Source organism: Tetrao urogallus (assembly GCF_951394365.1).
Source record: "Tetrao urogallus genome assembly, chromosome: 14".
Lineage (NCBI taxonomy): Eukaryota > Metazoa > Chordata > Aves > Galliformes > Phasianidae > Tetrao > Tetrao urogallus.
Window position 1 is genome coordinate 15,979,271 of NC_136827.1, and position 20,460 is coordinate 15,999,730.

The following is a 20,460-nucleotide window of genomic DNA, read 5'->3' on the forward strand; positions in this document are numbered from 1 at the left end:
TGAAGCATGTATTTGAACAGAAAAGCACAGGAAAAAAATAAAACAGTTGAGAGTCAGGAAGAAAGATGTAGACAGGAAAGAACAGAAAAGAAAAAAATCTCTATACAGCAAAATTCGTCTCAAACAATAACACAATGTTTTCATGGAATGCAAGGACAGGACTTGCTCAAACACTCCAACATGGAAGAACATCTATCAGTTTTTTTTGCTTATTTTTAAGATTAACCTTTGAATTGAAAATCCAAACTCATGCTACATTTTCTTGTTAAGTGATTCCCGTAAGTCACACTCAATTTTGGTGGAGCAAGCAAAAGCTTTTTAACTTATTCATACTGTAGAAAAAGTGATTAAGTTAATTTATTCTTTGCATTAGGATGGCAGTAAACGTATGAGAAATCATCAGCATTCAAGTTTATGGTGCTGTTTTCCCTTGATTGCTTGCTGGAAAACAAGCCGTTTGCCAAACACACCCTGCAAAGCTCAATGCTCTGTATTAATTGGCAATGAACTCGTTAGCAGGTCTCTCGTTACCACTAACAAACATCTTTTCTTGTTCGTTTTTAATCTTCTTCAAAAACGTTTGTTGGTGCTTCATAACACAAACTGATAGATCAAACACCAGAGGCAATGCAAATGAATCTAAATGCTGAAAACAAGGAGTCGTTTTCTTTTAATCTTTGGCAGCATCACTAATATTAGATGCTGTGCATTGTAACTCGGTAGGCACTTTTGAAACTGTGGTCATTAAGACGTGTTGTGTTAATTCTGGCAAGGATACGAAAGGTAACTATTTGTTTCCTACTAATTCATCTAGTGATTAGGCTTCATTAGGACTCAGAATGGGAAGGAGCATCAGGGAAGCTGATGTGCACATCATTTAATCTGTGAACGCCGTGTTTTTTGAAAAGCAGCTAACTGAGAAGAAGCTTTGTGATTAAAAAGGAAGTTTCAGTGGCTGAAATATGACAACATGAAGGCGACCCTCTGCTTTCAAATGAATCAATCCTTAAACAACTTCTGTGAGGGATCCATTATTTTTTCCTCAGCCTTCAACCAGTCTGATTTTAAACCAAATATTCACGGCTGCTGACAGCCAGCCCTGAAGGCCAGTACCAAACAGGACCCATTGGTGTCGATGAATCCCAACCACTGGCTTGTTCTGCTGCTTTTCTAAGCAGATGCTGTGCAGTTACTCATGGACCCAGCTCCCCAGTGGGCTGGGCACTGAGCTCAACAACGGGGTGGGATGGCCAGAGCTGGGGATGCTCTCTAAGCCAGGGACAAGCAAACAGATGCAGGGTATTACTCAGTTCCACTAAGAGTAATCTAGAGCTCACCAGCACCACATTAGAAGCCATGGCGCTTTTGTTTTGCAGTTTGTTAACATGAAGCCTGCTGATGTACTGCACTGAGGAGAAAAAGGAAGAAAAACAAGGCAGGAAGACACTCTCCACCTGCATACAGCCTGAAGACACCAAACATTACGTAGGTGTAGCAAGCTGTGCTTAGAACAAATTAAAAATATTGCTTTGTTGTTTTATTTTTAAATATTTTATCAGGTTTTTTGTGTGTTTAGATTGTTAAAAGCAACATTTCAGATTCATAGATTTCTGTGTGTTATTTTACATGTATGGTTTTTGCCTAATACTACATCGCTCCTAAAATTCGACTGATCATTTTATTGAGCATTTTCTTTTTTGCTTTATTAGACAAACTGATTCAGCAGTCATTAAAAGTAACTTTTAGGAGCATCGCATTGCCAAAACTTGGTAAAGATTTGGGTTCTGATGGTAAATGTCAATGGTAAGTCACACAATGAGATACAGACGTATTGATGCACACACAAACCCAGATCCCTACCCACTGAGCCACCTGCAGTCCTACTGCCTTTCTAATTTGCACACCTTTGTCTGAACATTACGGCTGGATCCATGTTGGCTGAGGTCATCCTCACCACTTGGCGGATTTCTTTGGCAATCATCCTGAGCTTCTCAAAATTTACCAGGCCGTCCACTTTGGAGTCATTTCCTGCACCATTGAAATGCACACACAAAAAGAATAAGAATTATTTCTGTATATAGAATGTGTTTCTAGCCCCTCCACATTAGCCTTCCTCCCTTCCTGCCCTCCATCCACAACTCTGCTTTAGTCAATGTAGCTTTAGTCAGTGTAGCAGGAAAACGAAGAACTCGAGCAAAAAGACAGACCCACTCCAACTATCTAGCACTGCTCTCATTAATCAATTTCTAAAGCAGTATGTATTAGGAAGAGGAAAGAGGAGCAAATGATGCCCAAATTCATTGGCATGAGTGCTAAATAAAGAACTGACATCTGTGGCATTCACATTCTGAAAACAGCACAAATAGCTCTGAGGGATCCAAACCAGGAATCCGGCATAGTTGTGAACACTCAACCTCAACCAACTGGGAGCAGAACTTTTTGTAAGGAGAAAAAAAGGGGATGGTTTAAACAAAAACCCTTAAAAATGCTGAAAGCAAGAGTAGGAGGTGTTGTATCATCATAGCTGTCTGAAAACCACAACATAGAACAAGAAACCTAGAAACACTGCAGCAACAAGTTCTTGTAAGAGGAATATATTTCTCCTAGCAGTGTCATTACTAGGCAGCACAGTCATCCTAAACTTTAGGACAGCTAATGAAGACTAAGCATTGCTTTTAAAATATTCAAAATACTCACTTCATGTTTATTTTTTTTGGGCTGGGATTGGTCTCTTCTATTATGCATTCACAGTTCTATTTCATTGTGCTCCTACAAAGGATGCATCAAAAGCACCCTACTGGCAACAGCTTCCTTTTAGACATCAGTTGAATCACAGAGCACCAAAGACAGGGCTGTAATGTATTCAGTGCCTGGTTTATTACTTTGCTGTGTTTGACATTACCTTCATGTAGGAATGTGATATCCTTCTTGACAACAGGGAAGAGCGGAATAATTGGAGGCTGCATGCTCTGACTGCTAAGGATGTTGCGGTACTTTGCCATGTTTCGAGATGGATCAAAAAGATCTTGAAGGTCTCTGAGGTGCTTCTCATACTTGCTTGGTAACTTTTCCCAAGTGCCTCTGAGACGTGCCACGGGAGCCAGATTTAACCCACTGCAAGGCAGACACCATTATTAGCTGTTAGTGGAATGGTTCCCTTTCGAAAGGAATCAAAGGGCTGTGGGGCTTTTTGGAGGGGTTACAAACAGTTTTCACAAAGTTAACTGAAAGCTGGGGGAATGCCAGGCTGCAAGTCCGTCAGAAAGCCCACTGCTGCTCGCTCTTGTAAGCAAGAGAAAGGCAGAACTGTAGACAGAATGACTGCTCCTTATTCACAAGGAACGAACTTGGAGTTCGTTGGAAACCGCACTGAGCATCATTTAATTTGCAAACCACTTTTCTCCTGTGAAAACATCTACTGCAAATAAGGACAAAAAAGGTGAGAAATTCGTGTGGCAAACACACGGCTGTAGAGGCAATGGAGAAGGGCAGCAGGCAAAATGGCAATGCTGGGGAGAACTATAAGGGAGCACTGAGGGACTGAACTCAGAGAAGCAGATAAGCTGCACTTTGTCACTATGCCCCACTCCCACACTAAGTAAAGATATAGCCAGAATTAGTTGGACACAGTAAAAAAAACATAATTAACTGTAATCACTCCCAATGATAACTGGTCACCAATTTTGCTCAAGAAGTGTCACAGTCATTGCAAAGTTTGACCGTGCTTCTAGGTGCAGTACTGGAAGGCGATGTCCTCCAGCACTCACTGTCAAACCTGGATTGATGCAATTTGCTCCTTTAAGAAGATTTTTCCTCAGTTTAAAAGTCTCCAAAACTTATTTTGCCATTTTTTTGACCACAGAGTTCTCCCCATGCTATTGTAAAGTCACAAACAAAGCCTTTCTCTCACGAGAAACCTAACATATGTCCCCACACAGCTTCTCTTTTCTGTGCTATATTAAGATGGTATCTTCCTGTTTCATGTAACACATGGCATCGTATTGACACGAAATGCAAGGCAGGAAAGAGAATCCTTGTGCCATATGCCAACAGAAACATACTCCTCTGGAAACCAGGGCAAAATAAAAGCTAATTTATTTGCTACTTTTTGATCAAAGACCACTTCAGTTGTGGCCTTGTGAGGCTGAACTCAGAAATAAGACAAGTTAATTTTCCACCTACAACAAAGCATGGGAGATTAGGAAGCAGGAAATAGAAATTAGGCTCAGCATCCACATTTGTATTCACCATGTACCAAGTACAGCCCTGACGGCTGAGCAGCATCTTCTAAGGGAATTCATTAACTCTTTAACACACGGCTAAACAGAAGCCTATCTCATTTGATACAATGGCAATGCATGGAAGCAGACCTTCTGAAATTAAAATTATAAAATGGTATTTTCTACGACAGGTGCTGGGATGCAGTACGAATCCAGAGCTCTGTCTGATGAATCACAGTGATTTTTTCTTTTTAATACAATCAGGGCTTTGCAAAACTGCGAATAAAAGAAATGCTGAACTGTCACCATTGAAGTCAAAGTAGCAGCACCAAGTATAAATCAGAAGAGAAAGTCTAATCGTGAAGAGGGAAAAAGAGGAACGAGCCGATGAGTAGAAAGAATGAGAAGGAATATTCAACTAAAACAAGACTGATTTGAGGAAGCCCTTACGATGAAAGGAAGACAGTAACCTCATCACTGCAGATATGACTCAATGCACATTAAAAAATAACACTGACTGAAAAAAGGGAAACTGGGTGCTAGAATCACAGAAAATGGCAGCAACTTTCAGGCACGTTTCTCAACTTCATCAATCAAACGGCGTTCTTGTCCAAATCTTCTCCTTCCCTGCTAGGTAATGGTTAAAGAGGAGACAGTCACACACAGAGACTGAGCTTCTGAGGGCAAGGGAGGCACAGAACACAGTGACAGTGGGCCACTCTGGCATTTGGAAAAGCCTGGCTCTTCCCTTGACAGCACCCCACACCACTGGCAATCTGTGAAGATACACCTTCATATTAACAGAGCTGCCCGTGACACCACGAATCAGATCTGACAGATGAGAAGTGCTTTACCTTATAACTGCAAACATGGAATTGAAGTTCTTGCACTCTCGACAGTGGAGGGCAATTTTAATAAAATGCTTAATAATCTTCATCCTTTTGAGTTGATTGGGCTCTGCTAAAATCTCCATGGCAACCCAGAAGGTCTCTTGATTTATGACGTCCTCAAACTGCTTCAAGTGAGCATTTCCTGTTTTGGAGTCCAGCTTATAAAGGTCATCGATGTACTCTGTAGGCTCAATGTTACGGAATAACTCGAAGTCTCTCATGGAAAGCTGAGTGGCCACCTCAATGGTGCTCAGCTGCAGGAGGGAAATCTGGCTCTCTCTCAGCAGCTCTTGAGCATCCTCATCTGAGCATAAGGTTTCCGTCTCCATGTTGTTTTTCAAATAATACCTAAGAACAGTGGAGTTGCAACAGAATGTTAGAGATGCTCTTCAGAGGGTGCGTGAGAACAAAGGCGCTGAACCACAGCCAAGCAATGCAGACATTACTGACACCAGAGGGGTGTTTGGAGGAGAGCATTTCCACCTTGTTGGTGACAATTGAGAATAAGAGGCAAAGAGAGAGGCAGGGACAGCGTACCCTTTGTACGTTATGTGCCTCATCCTTCAGCATTTCAAAGCTGTTTCAGTCTATCTCTTTGCTAATGTTTTCTGTACCGTACTCAGTAACATGCTGCAGCTTTCATCTTCAAACAAAGGTCACTTTTCCATTCGTAAATTTAGCAGAGAAATAACACTTTAAATGCACATTAGTCTTGAGAAATCTCTCATTTCTCTATTTCTTAAACAAATTAAGCATGGTTTCTTATGTAAATACAGTGTGGCATATTAATATTTACATGAAGTTCACAGTATTCAGGAAATGAAAAGGTATCTGGAAAATTAATTTCCATGGTCAAAAGCAGTTCGTTTTCAGATACATAGAACTTTATTTCTCATAAATTCTCTCTGTTGCTCAGCAGAGAAGACTAAAGAAGTTTTTACTTAATAAACTCCTTTCTGGCATGGAGCAGGTCATCAGATAGAGCTGAAGCACTTTACATGTCAGAAAACATTTGTAACAGTTTACATAAAAATGGAAGAATTTATCTCAGGTTAGTATCAGTTCATTGCAACATGACATCACTGGCAAAAGTTAATTGCATACTTTAATCCTGAAGTACATATGGAAAGTGTCAGACGAAATACAAGTTTTTCTTTTTAAGTGAAAGCCACTATACGTTATCCTGATTTGCTGAACTTAGCTCTCATAAAGAGAGCTTGCTGTAAAGTCAGGGAGGATGTTTTTGCTTAAGGAAAAGGAAGGTAAAACAGGGAGAGAAGGAAAGAGAAGGAAAGCACTGCTGACATTCACTTCCTTACTCTCCCAACAGACACCCGTCTGTTTCCATTAAAACATCGCTCCCCACGTTCTTTCAGATGCTTCAACCCTAACATGCAAACAAACCCCAACCCAACCCCAAACAGAGGCTGCATTACCTCCCATTGAGCTGAATCCTGTCGGCCAGCTTGGAGAACTGATCAGGAAGGCGGCGCTGCTTGATGACCCCCTCGGGGCTGACGGACACCTCGCACAGGGAATACGTGTCCGGGGCTCCGGTCAGGTTGAACTCATTGACGGCGTGACTCACCACCTCCTTGGCCGTGGTGTCCTTGCTGATGATGATGTAACAGCTCTGCTGGTCTGCTTTGAAAACTCTTATTACTTGGTCTGGAATATCTGAAATAACAGAAGAACACCTTGAAAGTAGGAAGTTACTTTTTGTGTGAAAAGACAAGAGGTTGCTTTCTGCATCGTTGGGTAAATGTCCATGTAAGCATTCAGTCTTTGAACGGAAAAAAGAGGAGTCTTTCACCTCTCTGCACTTCCACAGCTGAATTAACTTCTACCTCATCCCATGAACACGAAGCTCGAGACATCTACATGTCCAATGACTGTCCTGTACACGGCCCTTCTCAGCATACACCAAAGTCCTTGGAAGCACTGCTCCTTTTTGGCTTTTGTCCTGTGATCCAGAGTTGAGTGCCAAGGTGCTCCTGCAGGGAGGTGCACGCACGTGGGCAGGAGAATGCAGGTGAGAAGGGAGACCTGGCTGCATCTGTGAACTAGCTGCACACTTCTACACTCCCTCTCTCAACCTGAAAGAACTCAGCTGCTGCCAGCAGCTAATTCTTTTGCTAGTGGAACTATTTAAAACATATTTTAGGAATTATAAACGTGTCAGAGAACAGTTTTATCTGGGGCAGACTATCGCATGAAACAACTATTTAAAGAAATGCATGTTTAGTTTATAACTTGACACTTGGAAATAATTCTCTCCATTACAGTTATTACAGATTCTCAAAATATCTCTGACTGGCAAAAAAAAAAGTCTGAGGCAAATGTATCTTAAGCCCCACAGCAGAGATGCCCAGGGCTATTGCAGAGGTGCCTCCTCCTCTCTGTTACTTGCCCAGCCTTTAATAATCTCAGTGGTAAGAGCCGCATCCACAGACAGGGGCTGGCCAGGCAGGGCATCCCCTGCCCAAGGGAATTGTTTGGGAAATGTCTGCGCTCATTAAAATCATCACAGATTAACACAAGAGCCAAAACACCCATACCGTGTTATTAGCATACCTAAAAATCAGAACACACTCAAGTTTAAAGCCCAAACTGAAGTCTAGTTTGGAAGGAAAGGAATGCCATGCAACCAGAACACGATGTGACTTGTAAGTAGCAGGTGATGGAAACAAGCACACGTCCATCTCATCACCTTCTCTTCTAAGCAGGTAAACATTAGTAAAAAGTACTTTCCTACACACAATTCAAGTTCTGACTGAACAGGACGCATTTCCAATTTGCATGCACAAATTTTAGTTAGGCAAAGTTCAAAAGCAGAACAAACCCAATCTCAAAATGCATTATCATCCAGCTTCCATAAGAGGGATGCAAGTAATTACGTTTAAAGCAAGGTCTCAGAGAAGTGAAGCAGCCTGCCTGATATGTCTTCCAGCATATCAGTGGCAGAAATGGGAATTAATGAGGCATTCTCTGCTTCAGCCCAGCCCTCTGCCACGAGCTACAGCGCTCAGAAGGAGCTCCTATGGACTTTTATTAAAGGGAAGCTCACAGGACTCATGATTACCCACTGCCCACACAGTATAACTACACCAGTGCAATGTGTTATCAGGCAAGCCATGCAACATTAAGGCCTTCAGGATGCTGCACATCGGGATACTTACAGTAAAACCCAACAGCTGCGGGCAGGGAAGAAAGAGAAACACCGTGTCAGCATCAAATCAAGATGTAGATGTTTACAAAACTTAAAGAGCATGTATTAGATGGTCAGAAATATTTTGGTTTTCTCTAGCATTCAAAAATAATTGCATAGTTGTTATGGTAAACTTGCGAAGGTCCAGTAATCTACTGCTCATATGATGCAGTAACTTGTACGGTAGAAGATTATTCTTAGAGAACATGTGAGTAGCTCTCTCCTCTCAATGTAGACAGTAAGAAACTGGGTCTCCAGAAAGAAAAGGAACTTATTTGGCTATGCTATGGATATTTATGCATTTGATAGGATGCATTTGTTCCTTTTAAAGGGGAAAACTGCAAGTTTACATAAACATAAGCTGTAGCCAGAAGGCACTTCACAGAATATATAATTATGCACAGAACTTACATCTGAAATAGGGAAACGTGATTCTGACTTGACATGTTTACAGGCAGCTGCATGTAACAGCAAATACCTCCTGCAGCCACCCTATCTACTGAGTTCCTTCAGTACCAGCAATGGAAGCCCCGATTGCAAATCTCAAAACACTTTTCAGTTTTTCAGACATATAACTGAAAGACCTTAAAGTCTGCACGACATTATATAAAAAATAACGTAACGATGTTGGTACCAAAGTTGTCTAATTCTATCCACAGTACTGTTAGGAATATTTACAAAAAGATGGTGGATGGAGAAATCAAGCCACAGAAGTATTGGTATAGGGAAGAGATGAGAACACAAGACAGAAGCAGAGGACGACAACCTGCTTCCACCAGAGCTCTGGTAAATCAAAGACATTTGTGGGTGGGAAAATGGATGTATTTATTTATTTATCTAAGAGAAACCAGGTCTCACACTACAAAAAAGCAGGGAATAGAGGTTTGGGCTGTCTGCACTTTCAGTGAATTGCCAGTTTGGACCCGTTAGGGTCACAAGAGAAAGAGGTAAACTCACTCAGTGTGCTTGGTCTGGCAGAAGGTGTAATTTTCCCCCCAAAACCAACAGTCTTGTAATTACCAAGCTCATGCTCTTGTTTACCTGAAGGATTAGAGAAATCCAGAATGCTTGTTGTAGGCTGCAGCAGGTCGGGGCTGCTGGATGAGAGGGTCCCAGGAATAGGCATGATGGCCAGGCTGTGCCGGCACTGCCGCGTCCCAACGATGCTGTCGTCCTGCGATTGACTCACGCTGCCATCACTGCAAAGCAAATTGGTTTCAATCAGGTGGGTTAAGTTCTGCATGATCATCTTGGGATGAGTGAATCTTGGGGAAAATAACAGCGGTCAGATGTTTTAATTAAGTGCAGTAGGCAAGCTTTAAGAACAGAGAGTAAGGGAATGTGTGTTTGAAAGCGTTCACTGGGACAGAAAACATATTCTGGTTTTGTTCTGCAGTTCAGGCCTCATTGTGGCCTTCCAGTATTTGAAGGGAGCATATAAACAGGAGGGGGAATGACTGTTTATGAGGGTGGATAGTGATAGGACAAGGGGGAATGGTCTTAAACTGAGGCAGGGATGGTTTAGGTTGGATATGAGGAGGAAGTTTTTCATCCAGAGGGTGGTGACACTGGAACAGGCTGCTCAAGGAGGCTGTGGATGCCCCATCCCTGCAGGCATTCAAGGCCAGGCTGGATGTGGCTCTGGGCAGCCTGGGCTGCTGGTTGGTGACCTGCACATAGCAGGGGGTTGGAATCAGGGATGATGATCATTGCGGTCCTTTTCAACCCAGGCCATTCTATGATTCTATGATTCAGATTTACTGCTTTTTAAAAGAAATAAAAACAATAACAACAACAACAAAAAAAAGCAGCATGGACGTGTCTGAAGGTAGAAAGCAGCTACAATAAGGAACAACTGCTGTTCAACCAGGAGAGCCCAACGCACCTGAAGAGTTTTGGAGGCAAGATGCTGAATCGAGTCTTATCTAAAATTTTCCTGATTCTGTTTCTCCCACCAGATACGGTGTTTGCTTTCAATTTCTTGTTTCCTTTTTCACGGGGGAACATCTGTTCCACATCTCCAGGCATATCTGGGATGGAATAACGGTTGTTTTTCTTCTCTGCAATTTTCGGGATATGTGGAATTCCATTCTTCTCTTGCCCTATCCTGCAGAGCAGCTCCTTGAATACTGAAAGGGAAGATACAACCACTGTCATTTACCTTTGCACACCTAAACCTTCGTGTTGCATTCTTCTTTCCCCTCAAACCCTTGGTTTCCCACATACCTGCAGAAAAATTAAAGCAGAATCCAAAACAAAAAGGTAATGCACTGCCAAACCAGGCTATAGATTACATTTTAATCTTGATTCTAAGGGGGCAGGTCTTTTCCCATTGAAGGTTTGCTGTGGAATTCCTTGGCAGAAAGTTTAACCCCAAATGCTGAACCAAAAATGATGCCCCATTCTGCACAGCTGGACTCTCCTGGCTACCTTCAGAATGAGCACAAACCTCAGCACATTGAATGAAGATATTTCAGCCTTCACAAAGGCAGCCAGATCAATAAAAAGGAACCTCTACATTCACACCAATCTCTCTACGTATTTAATGACTGTTGTCATCTGCATCTTTGCTAATGGTTCAGGTGCACCCTGAAGAACTTCAGGACAGCTCAGAATTTCCTTTTTTTCCTTCATTTTCCTTCAGTAAAACATAAGGTGCATCAAACCTCCTCCTGCATTTATCAAACTAAGGCAGTCAACCACTGACACTCCCAAAAGATATAAGGAAAAGAAGCCAGTCTTCATTGTTTCTGTTTCTCCCCACAAATAAAAGGTAAAATCAAATTGTTCGGACTGGTTTATCAATGCATAGGGGTTTTCCTGCTTGTTGTGGGGTGCTTTGTTTTGAAATCTTTGAGGTCACTCATGTCAGAAATGTGGTACTTTCTGTTGAAAACATGGTACCAAGAGAACACAGTGCTGCGCAGAGCTGATTTCTTGGCCTGACAAACAAGACATGAGGGACTTTATGCATATTCACAGCCAAACTGCATATTTCTATTATGTGACACAATTTCTGGCTATAATCCTTCACCATATAAACTCAAATCTAAGAAAGGGGATTGTCCACTGCCAATTCCAGGCACTTAGCACTCAATTAAAAGGACAGAATCACAACTACTGCAGTTCAAAACAGCTTCATGACGTGAATTCATTAAAACGTATCAGAGAAATCATCTTGAAATTTTATCAGCTTGCAGGAAAAGAGGTTGGAACCCATTTGTTTGTAACCATCACTGCCTCAGCTACAGCAATGCTTTATTTTATGCCTTTTCATTAGTCTAGTCGACTGATTACTGCAGTCGTCCTATGCTGTGATTAGAGTTATGATAATAAATAACAGCTAGGATCTTAAAACTTTTCACATGCATAGCGATAAATAGAAAATCATAACTGAAAAGAAAACTCATAGGGAACACAGGCAGGTAACCAGCAGGAGGAAATATTAGAGGGGAACCACCATTAGCTCTCAGATAGCACTACAGAGGAAGGATCTATCTGGTACGCACAGCCTTGTACTTTCTGTAGCTGTGGTTATTCTGTTTCCTGAACAGGATTATGGAAAGAGAACAGATGGTTTGAATGAGTGTTTAAGGAGGTATTTATGTGTTTATATTCACACTGACAATTAAAAGCTAACATTTATATACTACACCGCTTTTTATATTCCCTTATCGATTTGAGACAGAAAGGCCATTCATCCTATTGTTCTTACTGCCATCATAAAAAGTTTTACGAAAACCCAGTTTGACATTTTTTGCTGTTTCTTGGCAAAATATTTTGGCCCAGCTCCTTTGGCTCCGTGTCAGCCATATCGCATGCAGGGACACTAAAGCTGCTAAAGCAGCCGTTGGAGGATTTCTCACGGAGCAGAGCGCTGGCTACGCTGGCTCAGTGCCTCCCCATGAGGCTGCACACTCTGAGCAAATGGAGGCACAACCAGGGGACTCCTGCGTGATCTTTCACTCCCAGAGCAAGTTGTAGAGCCAGAGAGACTGGAGGTTTTGTGCACATACACGGAAATACATCACCTGTGAAGTCTACTCACCAAAAATGTTTGTTTTTACAGTGATGGAGAGATGAGTATTGTTCCTTAAGATTTCGAGAGCTTTTGCAAAGGTAATGTTCTCAAAGTTCTGTCCATTTACTTCCATTATCTTCAAGGAGAAATGCAAATTGAACTATTAGAACAGCTGTTTATAATGGAGTTACTTTACAACAGTTACAAATGTAAAGGCAACAATACAAGCATGTTAAGTACTTGCCAGAAGTTATCATACTATCTTTACAGTAGCTGTACCATGAAAGCATTCTTTGTAAAATAGCTGTTTTCATTTCCCCACTCAAGTTCCATCCCGTAAATGAGCCAGGAACTCCATTCCTATCCATCAACTACTTTAACCAAACTCAACTTCTGGGACAACATTCTTACATTTAGCATCTGCACCTGGTGGATCACCAGCTGCACATCTGGTGTTACAACCAAAGCACAGATCAACTGCAGGGCCCCGAGGCTCCCCGGCCCCAGGCTGGGATGCTGAACACCCAATGAGAATCAACCCAAGAAAACGATGTGACGGCTTCAACCCAACCATATTCCCCTAAGAAAGTGTCCTAAAGCAACCAAAATTCTCCACAATTTGTCTACTTTTCTCCATTTTGTTTTTGAAATACCTAAACACTTTAGATATTTCAAATGCTATTTAATAGGAACGCATATTAAACATACAAACCTAAAGTATTGGTATTTTTGCTTTTTTTTTTCCCCACTCTTATCTAACAGTCAACAGGATGATCTTTTTCTTGGAAACAATACAGTCGGCTAAGCCAGATTTTTTTAATTAAGAGATGGATGTTTCAAATTAACTTAGCTTTACATTTCCTACCTGATCACCACGCTTGAGTCCAGCTTCTGCAGCTTTACTGCCAATTTCCACAGTCTCAACAAAGATACCAAAACCTTTGTCACTTCCTCCAAGAAGGCTAAAAAAGAGAGGGGAGTCTCTAGAAGGCTTCTGCAAGGTAATTTGTCTCCATTTTGCCTTGGCAGCACAAGCAATATTCAGCAATCTGAGATGTCCCTTCATTTTCTGTAACACAAGAGACATGAAACCAAGTGTGATGCTTCTGTTAGTAGAAATGGAAAAAAAGTTGTGTAGGAAAAAAAAAGTGTCAGAAAGAGAAATTACGATTCTATGTATCCAGTTCTTAATAAACCTTCTGCAGTGACGCGAAGACACAGAAATGAGTGCTGTGTGCACTATTTTATGAGAGCTTTGTACCTAAATATATATTTTATAGCAAATACACCCATGTTAAAAGCCACCTCTTCAGTGCTTTCTTATGGACTACAATGTGTTAGCCCTTGCAGACACGCTGGAAAATGGAAATGCAGGATGTTAGAGGTGTGACAGTTGTCCTTTTTCACTCCTACCGTATTTTCTAAGTTCTTTTCAAACTCTTCCAGAAATCGAGTCATAGCAGGATCACCTTCAAAGTCATTGAAATGATTGTTCACCCACAGTAAAACCACTCTGGTAACCTAAAAAAATAAAAGCACACATCAAAATGTTTCTTCTCCTACAGGCTGTAATCTACAAGCGAAAAAAGAATACAAGGACACAACAGAATAACACAGCACAGATTAATGCATTCCTCAGCAGAAGCAGAAGCCATTTGCACTTGAAATCAACTCCTGATTTCCTCTCCTTGTGGAGATGAATCAACAAACCAAGCATCAGACATCTCTGTATCTGGCTTATTACATCACCCAGTACTCAGCGGCACAGTCATCTACCTTCAGTTCTCTCTTCCTTTTGCCTTTCCTAAAACACATCCTTTTAAAGCCTCCTAATTACATCCTCTCCTAGGAAGCTGCACAATGTAACAATAAAAAACTTGCTTCTAAGTTTTGAAGCTAATTGTTTGGGTTGCATTTATGTGTGTGACAGTTGTGTGCTACTCATGAGGAATTCAATCTGACAACTGCTTTATCCATCCTCACTATCAAGAAATGCTAATCCAGGGCAGCTTCTCTTCTAAAAATAACAACTTCCTCTTCTATTTGCTGAGATTGCTTTCTTTTACTTTCCTTCTTTACATTCATTTCCCCCCCCAAAAAAACAACAGTTGTTGCCAGAAGGAGAACAAGGAAAAAGGGAGCACCAGTAACCATAGTGAAGGAGCACAGTCAACTTCTTCCACAAAAACCTGCCTTGCCTCCATAGCTGAGTTTCCTTCGGCTCCATCTCAAACATATAAAACTGATGGCCAAGAATTTTACTGCCACCATTTTCAACAAACTGGATATGAGTACAAGTTCCAAACCATGTAAATTTTCCGTACGCATCTGCATACAGTTACACAGAGTTGAACGTGGTTCTGTTCATGGAAGAGTTATCAGCAGCACGGTTTGCTTTGAGTACAGACTTCTCAGTAAGCTGCTCTAAGAAGATATGTTCAAAACACCGAAAAACTCTACAAAGAACAACTACAGAAGGTGAACACAAGGCTGATGTGAGAACAGGGGTGATATATCCAAGAAATCATGAACAAAAAGATCCCCCAAGGCGTTGGTAAAAAAAAAACAAGAAGAATTTCAAAGAGACAGACGTTTAAATCTTAACATTAAAAAGGCAATCATCCTGCAGAAGAGAAGCAGTGACACTTTGCAGAGAACACCATGCCTGTATTTGACAGCCCGGAGGCTGGAACCCACCTTATCCCTGAGGCTGTCCACTGTGAACCACTCCAGGAGTTTATTCCCAACTTCCAAGGGGCTTGTTAGAAACGTTCGGTACGTTAAAAGGAAATCTTCGATGTAAGTTGGATCCACAATAGAATGCTCTTCTATCAAGTGCATGATGAGCCGCTCAGGTGTCGCCTTAAAAATGGAACGCAAATACAGCTGACATCTCCTGCCAGTACCTTTCTCAGAGAGTCCCCATGTTCCAAACTTCAGTTTTGGAAAACCCATGGAAAAAAAATGCACTAATATATTTAAATCAAGTCCTCATGTTCCTCCCAGACCATTTTGCAGCTTGTAACTGGCCAGAACAATCGGTAACATCTCCTAAAAGCCATTTACCTGGTGTAGGGAACCTGCTTTGGCAGGGGGGTTGGACTCGATGATCTCTGGAGGTCCCTTCCAACCCCCCCAATTCTGTGATTCTGTGATAACTTTGTTTATTACAAACAGATTAAGTTCTTCTTTCAGACTACAGAAGCCAAACCACTACACAAGAAGTGCTGTCAGTACAAACCCCAAAGGTCTACACTGATTAAAAGACGTATGGAAGTAGATTTTTGCAGAGCAATACAAATTCCTTAGAATTAAATTTTCGAGGTGAGACAGACAAAAGTGAACATGAGTTCCAGGTTTAAACCAAAATGAACAAAAGTTTAATTATTAAAGGTTTAATAGATTAATGGAAAGAATGGGAAGAAATTCACCTTGATAACGATGTGTCCTTTTCTGGTTCCACTGCGATCCAGCTCCCTGTGTTCCTTTACCATAACAATCTCTCCTTCTTCCTCAACTTTATGAGTGTTTTTTTCCACGTGGTTTAGAATTCTCCAGTAGTCTTGCTGGGCTATACACACAAACTGTCCCAGACAACATGTGATCATTAATAAATACTCAAAACATGAATGCATCCTCGTGCCCCATCTCTGGGCTGCTCTGACACAACCACCACAGCACAGTACTTGTTATCAGCCCCAGTCTGCTCTGCCCAGCTACACCAGAAAGTTATAAATAGAGGAAAATAACACTCATCAGCACGTTTTGTCTCCAAAACATAATGATAATCATACAGGGAACAAACACTGCAAAAGCTGGACATGGCTATTGTCTGTTTATCTGTTCTTACTGCACATCAATCACACACACAGCACAGCTAGGGTGAACTAAGGTTACAGCCAAAGTTACATTTCAACAGAAAGGTCCTGTTTCTCACACAACAGCAATGTAGAATAAATCTCTGCTGCTCAGTGTACAACTATCCTAACACAGGCAGAGCCCCTGGCCCATCCAACACCAACCTCCTTTCTTCTGCTCCTGGAATAACGATTGTGCCTTAAGATGAAAGAAGTTTGCTGTCTCTTATTGGATGTTTAGAAATACGAGCTAGATGTACACATCTTACCTGACAGTCGTCTACTTTGGTTCTGACCACTCCATTCATGTACTGTTTGTCCAAAGAGGGAGTAATCCCAAAACTATTTCCCATACAGAGGCTCTCGCTCTTCCCATCAGGATAGCTGATTTCCACTGTGCCATTTAAAATAACATACCAAGAATCGAGCTAGAGGGAGTGAAAAACAAATTTAAAAAGTGAAGCTCCTTCAGCAAATTGTATAAGCTGTTCCAGCACTCTGATCTCAGAAAGCTTTATTCTTGCAGTCTCCAGTTTGTTGCCACCACAGTTTTGCAACATGTAATTCACCAGAAATGTGTACTGTAAAGCAAGCAATAAAGCTGACTGAAACAAGAATGCTTTTCAGCATTCTTCTTTCATTTCAGTACTAATTCAGTAGGGAGCAATGCTGATGAATAGATTGCTTTTTAATCAGTGTGCTAATTGCTACAGTATATTTATACTATTTAACGAGCATGAGGGCTCTTCCCCCCACTTGGTCACTACTGGAAACAAGAGCACATTCAGCACCCACAGAGCATTGATGGGCTCCAGCTACCCCAGATCTCTGGATCGATGGACAGGGAGAGGCTGCAGGTAAGAATTCAGAGCACCAGCATTGGGAGTCCAACCACTGCCTAACTGGCAACTGCTTCCAATGTAGATATTTAGGTTATGGTACCTACATCTTATTCAAGGATCCATCTCCACGATTATGGAGATTCTTACATTGTAAGAAGAGAGTTATTTGACCAATGGAAATCATGCATTCTTCTGCACAAGTGATCTCCAAAATAAAGTCTTAAATTTTAGCCCTTACAGTAATCCACAGCATGAATTACTGAATGCTGGTTTTGTTTTCTTTTTTTATCTATACTCAACCACAGTGAAGTCCTGAACAAGGAAGTCAAGAGCACACAGGCAGGATCTAACACATAGATGGACTAAGGTTTAGGGATTTTGGAAGTGGGTCACGATAAGAGATGAGGAATTCTCTAGCTTTCAGGAGTGGGAGAGCAGCAGAGGACATTCCCCAGCCCCTCACCACCTGCAGCCTTCTGCCCATGGTGCTTCAACTGTGTTGCAGATGGTTACTTACCTCCTGGCCATCTTCAAGTATGATGGCTCCCGCTTGCTCCACTACTTCAAATATCATCACTGAGCAAAGTTCTCTTCTTACAGACATCGTCATGTTTGCGAAGGCAGGGAGTTGATGCATGAACTCCAATAATTGCTCTGTTAGACAAAGGAAACATTGGTACGAAGACTGCAAAGCCCAGGGGTTCCTTAGATATCATGCCCTCCCACAGGTACATTAAACCTCAGATTAATCCAAGGAAGGAACTGCTCAGTGGTGTTACAACCCTTGTTAGTGCCTGCAGCTAAATGAGCCCAGTACGTGTTTTGTCATCAAAACTTGGGGAAAAAAGCTTGGCTCCACAGTCCTGATCATGCCCTGATTGACTCTTAAGGCAGCAATCTAGCTAAGTGTAAAAGCACTTCAGCTTCAAACATTTAGAAGAAGTAAAAATACTCTTACTGTACAGTAATTATAAGCTCATCAAGAGCACAAAACGCATTTCAGAGTTCACAGAAGTAATCAAAAGTATAGCAGAACCTAAATTTTGCCATTAAACTAATGCCAATTTCCAGTTAGGCACTGCAATGAATTATTTTCCTTTCAAATATTTTGCAGTTCACGATTAAGCTTATCTACACTGCAGCACCAGCATGTTCTCTTCAACATTCCATACTTAATTAATTCAACAGTCACAGGCAGTCAAAATTACCACGTTACCCTCCTATCAACAGATACAATGATTGTAACACTGAACACATAGTAAGTTTCAAAGACTGTTTTTTCAAAATGCTTGAGTTCTCAGAACAAATACTCTTCAGATAGAAGAAAAAACATTTAATTAGCAGTATCCCTAGTGCAAAGTGATCTCTGGAAGGCATCATTCATAATGATGATGATACACATTTAACATTAAGTCAACAGTTTACATGTACGCTCTCTGGCTGAAGTTACACGACACAGGTTTACACAAAGATCTGCTTTTTTTCTCCTCACCAATGTCATCATCAGTTTTATCTGCAGGCTCTTTCTCAAGGCACTCTCGTACAACATCTCGCCCTAGAAGTGGATCTGAAGTTCTGTCAATATCTTCATCTTCCTCTTCTTCTTCATCTTCAGAGTCTACAGGTGCTTCAGGAAGACCTGTTAAATCAACATCTCCCATCTCACTTTCTGTAGCCTACAGAGAAGACATCCATCAGATAAAGACTTCAATGATTCCATTCAATTAATTTCGGTCTTATCTTAGTAGAGTTAATAATACCAAAAAATTCTAAGACCAACAATTTAAACTAGAAAGTAGACAGTACAAATATATACCCGTGGCATGAAGCAACAGCATGCTACTGAATTACCATCACCAGTTCTGAATTGTGTACTGGGCACGTGCCTTCTTTACTAATGACACTCCCAATGATCTGCAGGCAACACAAGCCCACTGACACCAACTGTGTGACACTGAGGGACAATAATCCAGGCTGAGTGGGATCTGATCTTACTTTTAATTCCAGTATTGTGCAATGGTTTGTAATTTTGGTGTATGATCAATATGTCAGGTGGAGAATTGCCTCTGAAAAAAAGAGATCAGGACGACTACTCCTACCTCTGCTGGCCAATTCTCCCTTCTTTATGGCACTTAGTGCCTTGTGAACTCACGTGAACAAATGGCTTCTCACAATTTAAGACTTAATATTAACCAAGTAGTAATATAATCCAGTAATAACAGTAGTCACCCAATGTCTATAGACACATTTCTGCTGTCATCAATAGATGGCAACATAGACATCAAACTGAGCAGACGCACGAGGCCACAGTTGAAGATAAAGAAATGCTGGCACCAAAAAGCAGCATCACACAAGAACTGTTTGCAATATTTTCTCATGTAAAGTTTAAATGATGTAATGGAATGAAAATAACTTTCCAAGCAGATGGAAGGCAAGAAAAAAGAAACAAAACCAAGCAGTTTCAAACTTCCAGTTTCCACAAAATACCTCCTCAATCATTTCATCTTAATTTAATGCAGCAACTGATCAATGCACACCTATTGTAAAATCCTCTGTAAACAAACTCCCACTGGCAGTTGTTAGACACAAATTGTCTGAACATTAATTTCTATGATTTTGTTTTGCAAAGTGCCATTGGTACACGGTGTATTCTGAACACACATATTCCATTTTGGTACGTTTTCAAAGGCACACATTTGAGAAGGTGGCAGAATTATGAGTATCTATGCCCATCTCCTTTATTGTCATTCATTTTTACAACCATCGGAAGAGCCCCAGTGGAACCTTCCCCCACAGTCAATTAGAATATTGTTCATTAACACCAATTCCCTGACGCGCCCACAACATTTCACTTCCAGACACTTCCAGACACGAGAACGGCTGGAGATCCAGCGATGAGCTGACGACTACAGCACAGAGCAGAGCTGTTAGATGCCTCTGCTCCATTGGGTGCAACCCAATGTTTGATGGCAGGATATTAAAAAGGAGACGGAACGCTCTTTGCTCTTCTGAAGTGAGAAATATTTATCAATAACCCAAGGACGGTTACTAATCCTGTCTCCTGTCTCCTGCTCGAAGCCCCAGACGTGACATAAGCAGCACAATGCTGAAGCACTGCTGTTTTCAAGTCTGAGTTGCATCACCAAAGCCAGCGTTGATTTGATCAGCAAAGCGCTGCCCCCGCTCCTCACAGGGCTGCCAATGCAAACCTGACCTCGGGCAGCTGGAGCAGCACTGCCCTATGCACCAGGCAGACAAACACTGGGTCAGGTATATTCCTGAGGTCTTTGGACTTGTCCTCCTTGTTACAATTACTCACCAAACCTAAGAAAAGTTTACGTGACTTAACAAGCATTTCCTACAGAGCAGGGTGGCAAAACATAGGGTTAAATCTGTTTTTATTACATCACTTTGCTGGCTTA

At 41.4% G+C, this 20,460-nt stretch overlaps 1 protein-coding gene across 1 annotated transcript in view; it reads right to left on the bottom strand.

Moving 5' to 3' along the window:
- RAPGEF6 (Rap guanine nucleotide exchange factor 6) overlaps positions 1-20,460 on the bottom strand; it is a gene marked incomplete at both ends in the record, with an annotated part of 102,092 nt that overhangs the window by 17,923 nt on the left and 63,709 nt on the right. Inside the window, 15 exons of the mRNA XM_079542376.1 lie at positions 1,905-2,028; positions 2,903-3,114; positions 5,075-5,458; positions 6,547-6,787; positions 8,290-8,304; positions 9,360-9,517; positions 10,204-10,447; positions 12,367-12,475; positions 13,205-13,408; positions 13,753-13,860; positions 15,037-15,201; positions 15,771-15,923; positions 16,466-16,624; positions 17,556-17,692; positions 18,531-18,714. Coding sequence (XP_079398502.1) covers positions 1,905-2,028; positions 2,903-3,114; positions 5,075-5,458; positions 6,547-6,787; positions 8,290-8,304; positions 9,360-9,517; positions 10,204-10,447; positions 12,367-12,475; positions 13,205-13,408; positions 13,753-13,860; positions 15,037-15,201; positions 15,771-15,923; positions 16,466-16,624; positions 17,556-17,692; positions 18,531-18,714 — 2,597 coding nt within the window. The remainder of the gene's footprint in view (positions 1-1,904; positions 2,029-2,902; positions 3,115-5,074; positions 5,459-6,546; positions 6,788-8,289; positions 8,305-9,359; positions 9,518-10,203; positions 10,448-12,366; positions 12,476-13,204; positions 13,409-13,752; positions 13,861-15,036; positions 15,202-15,770; positions 15,924-16,465; positions 16,625-17,555; positions 17,693-18,530; positions 18,715-20,460) is intronic.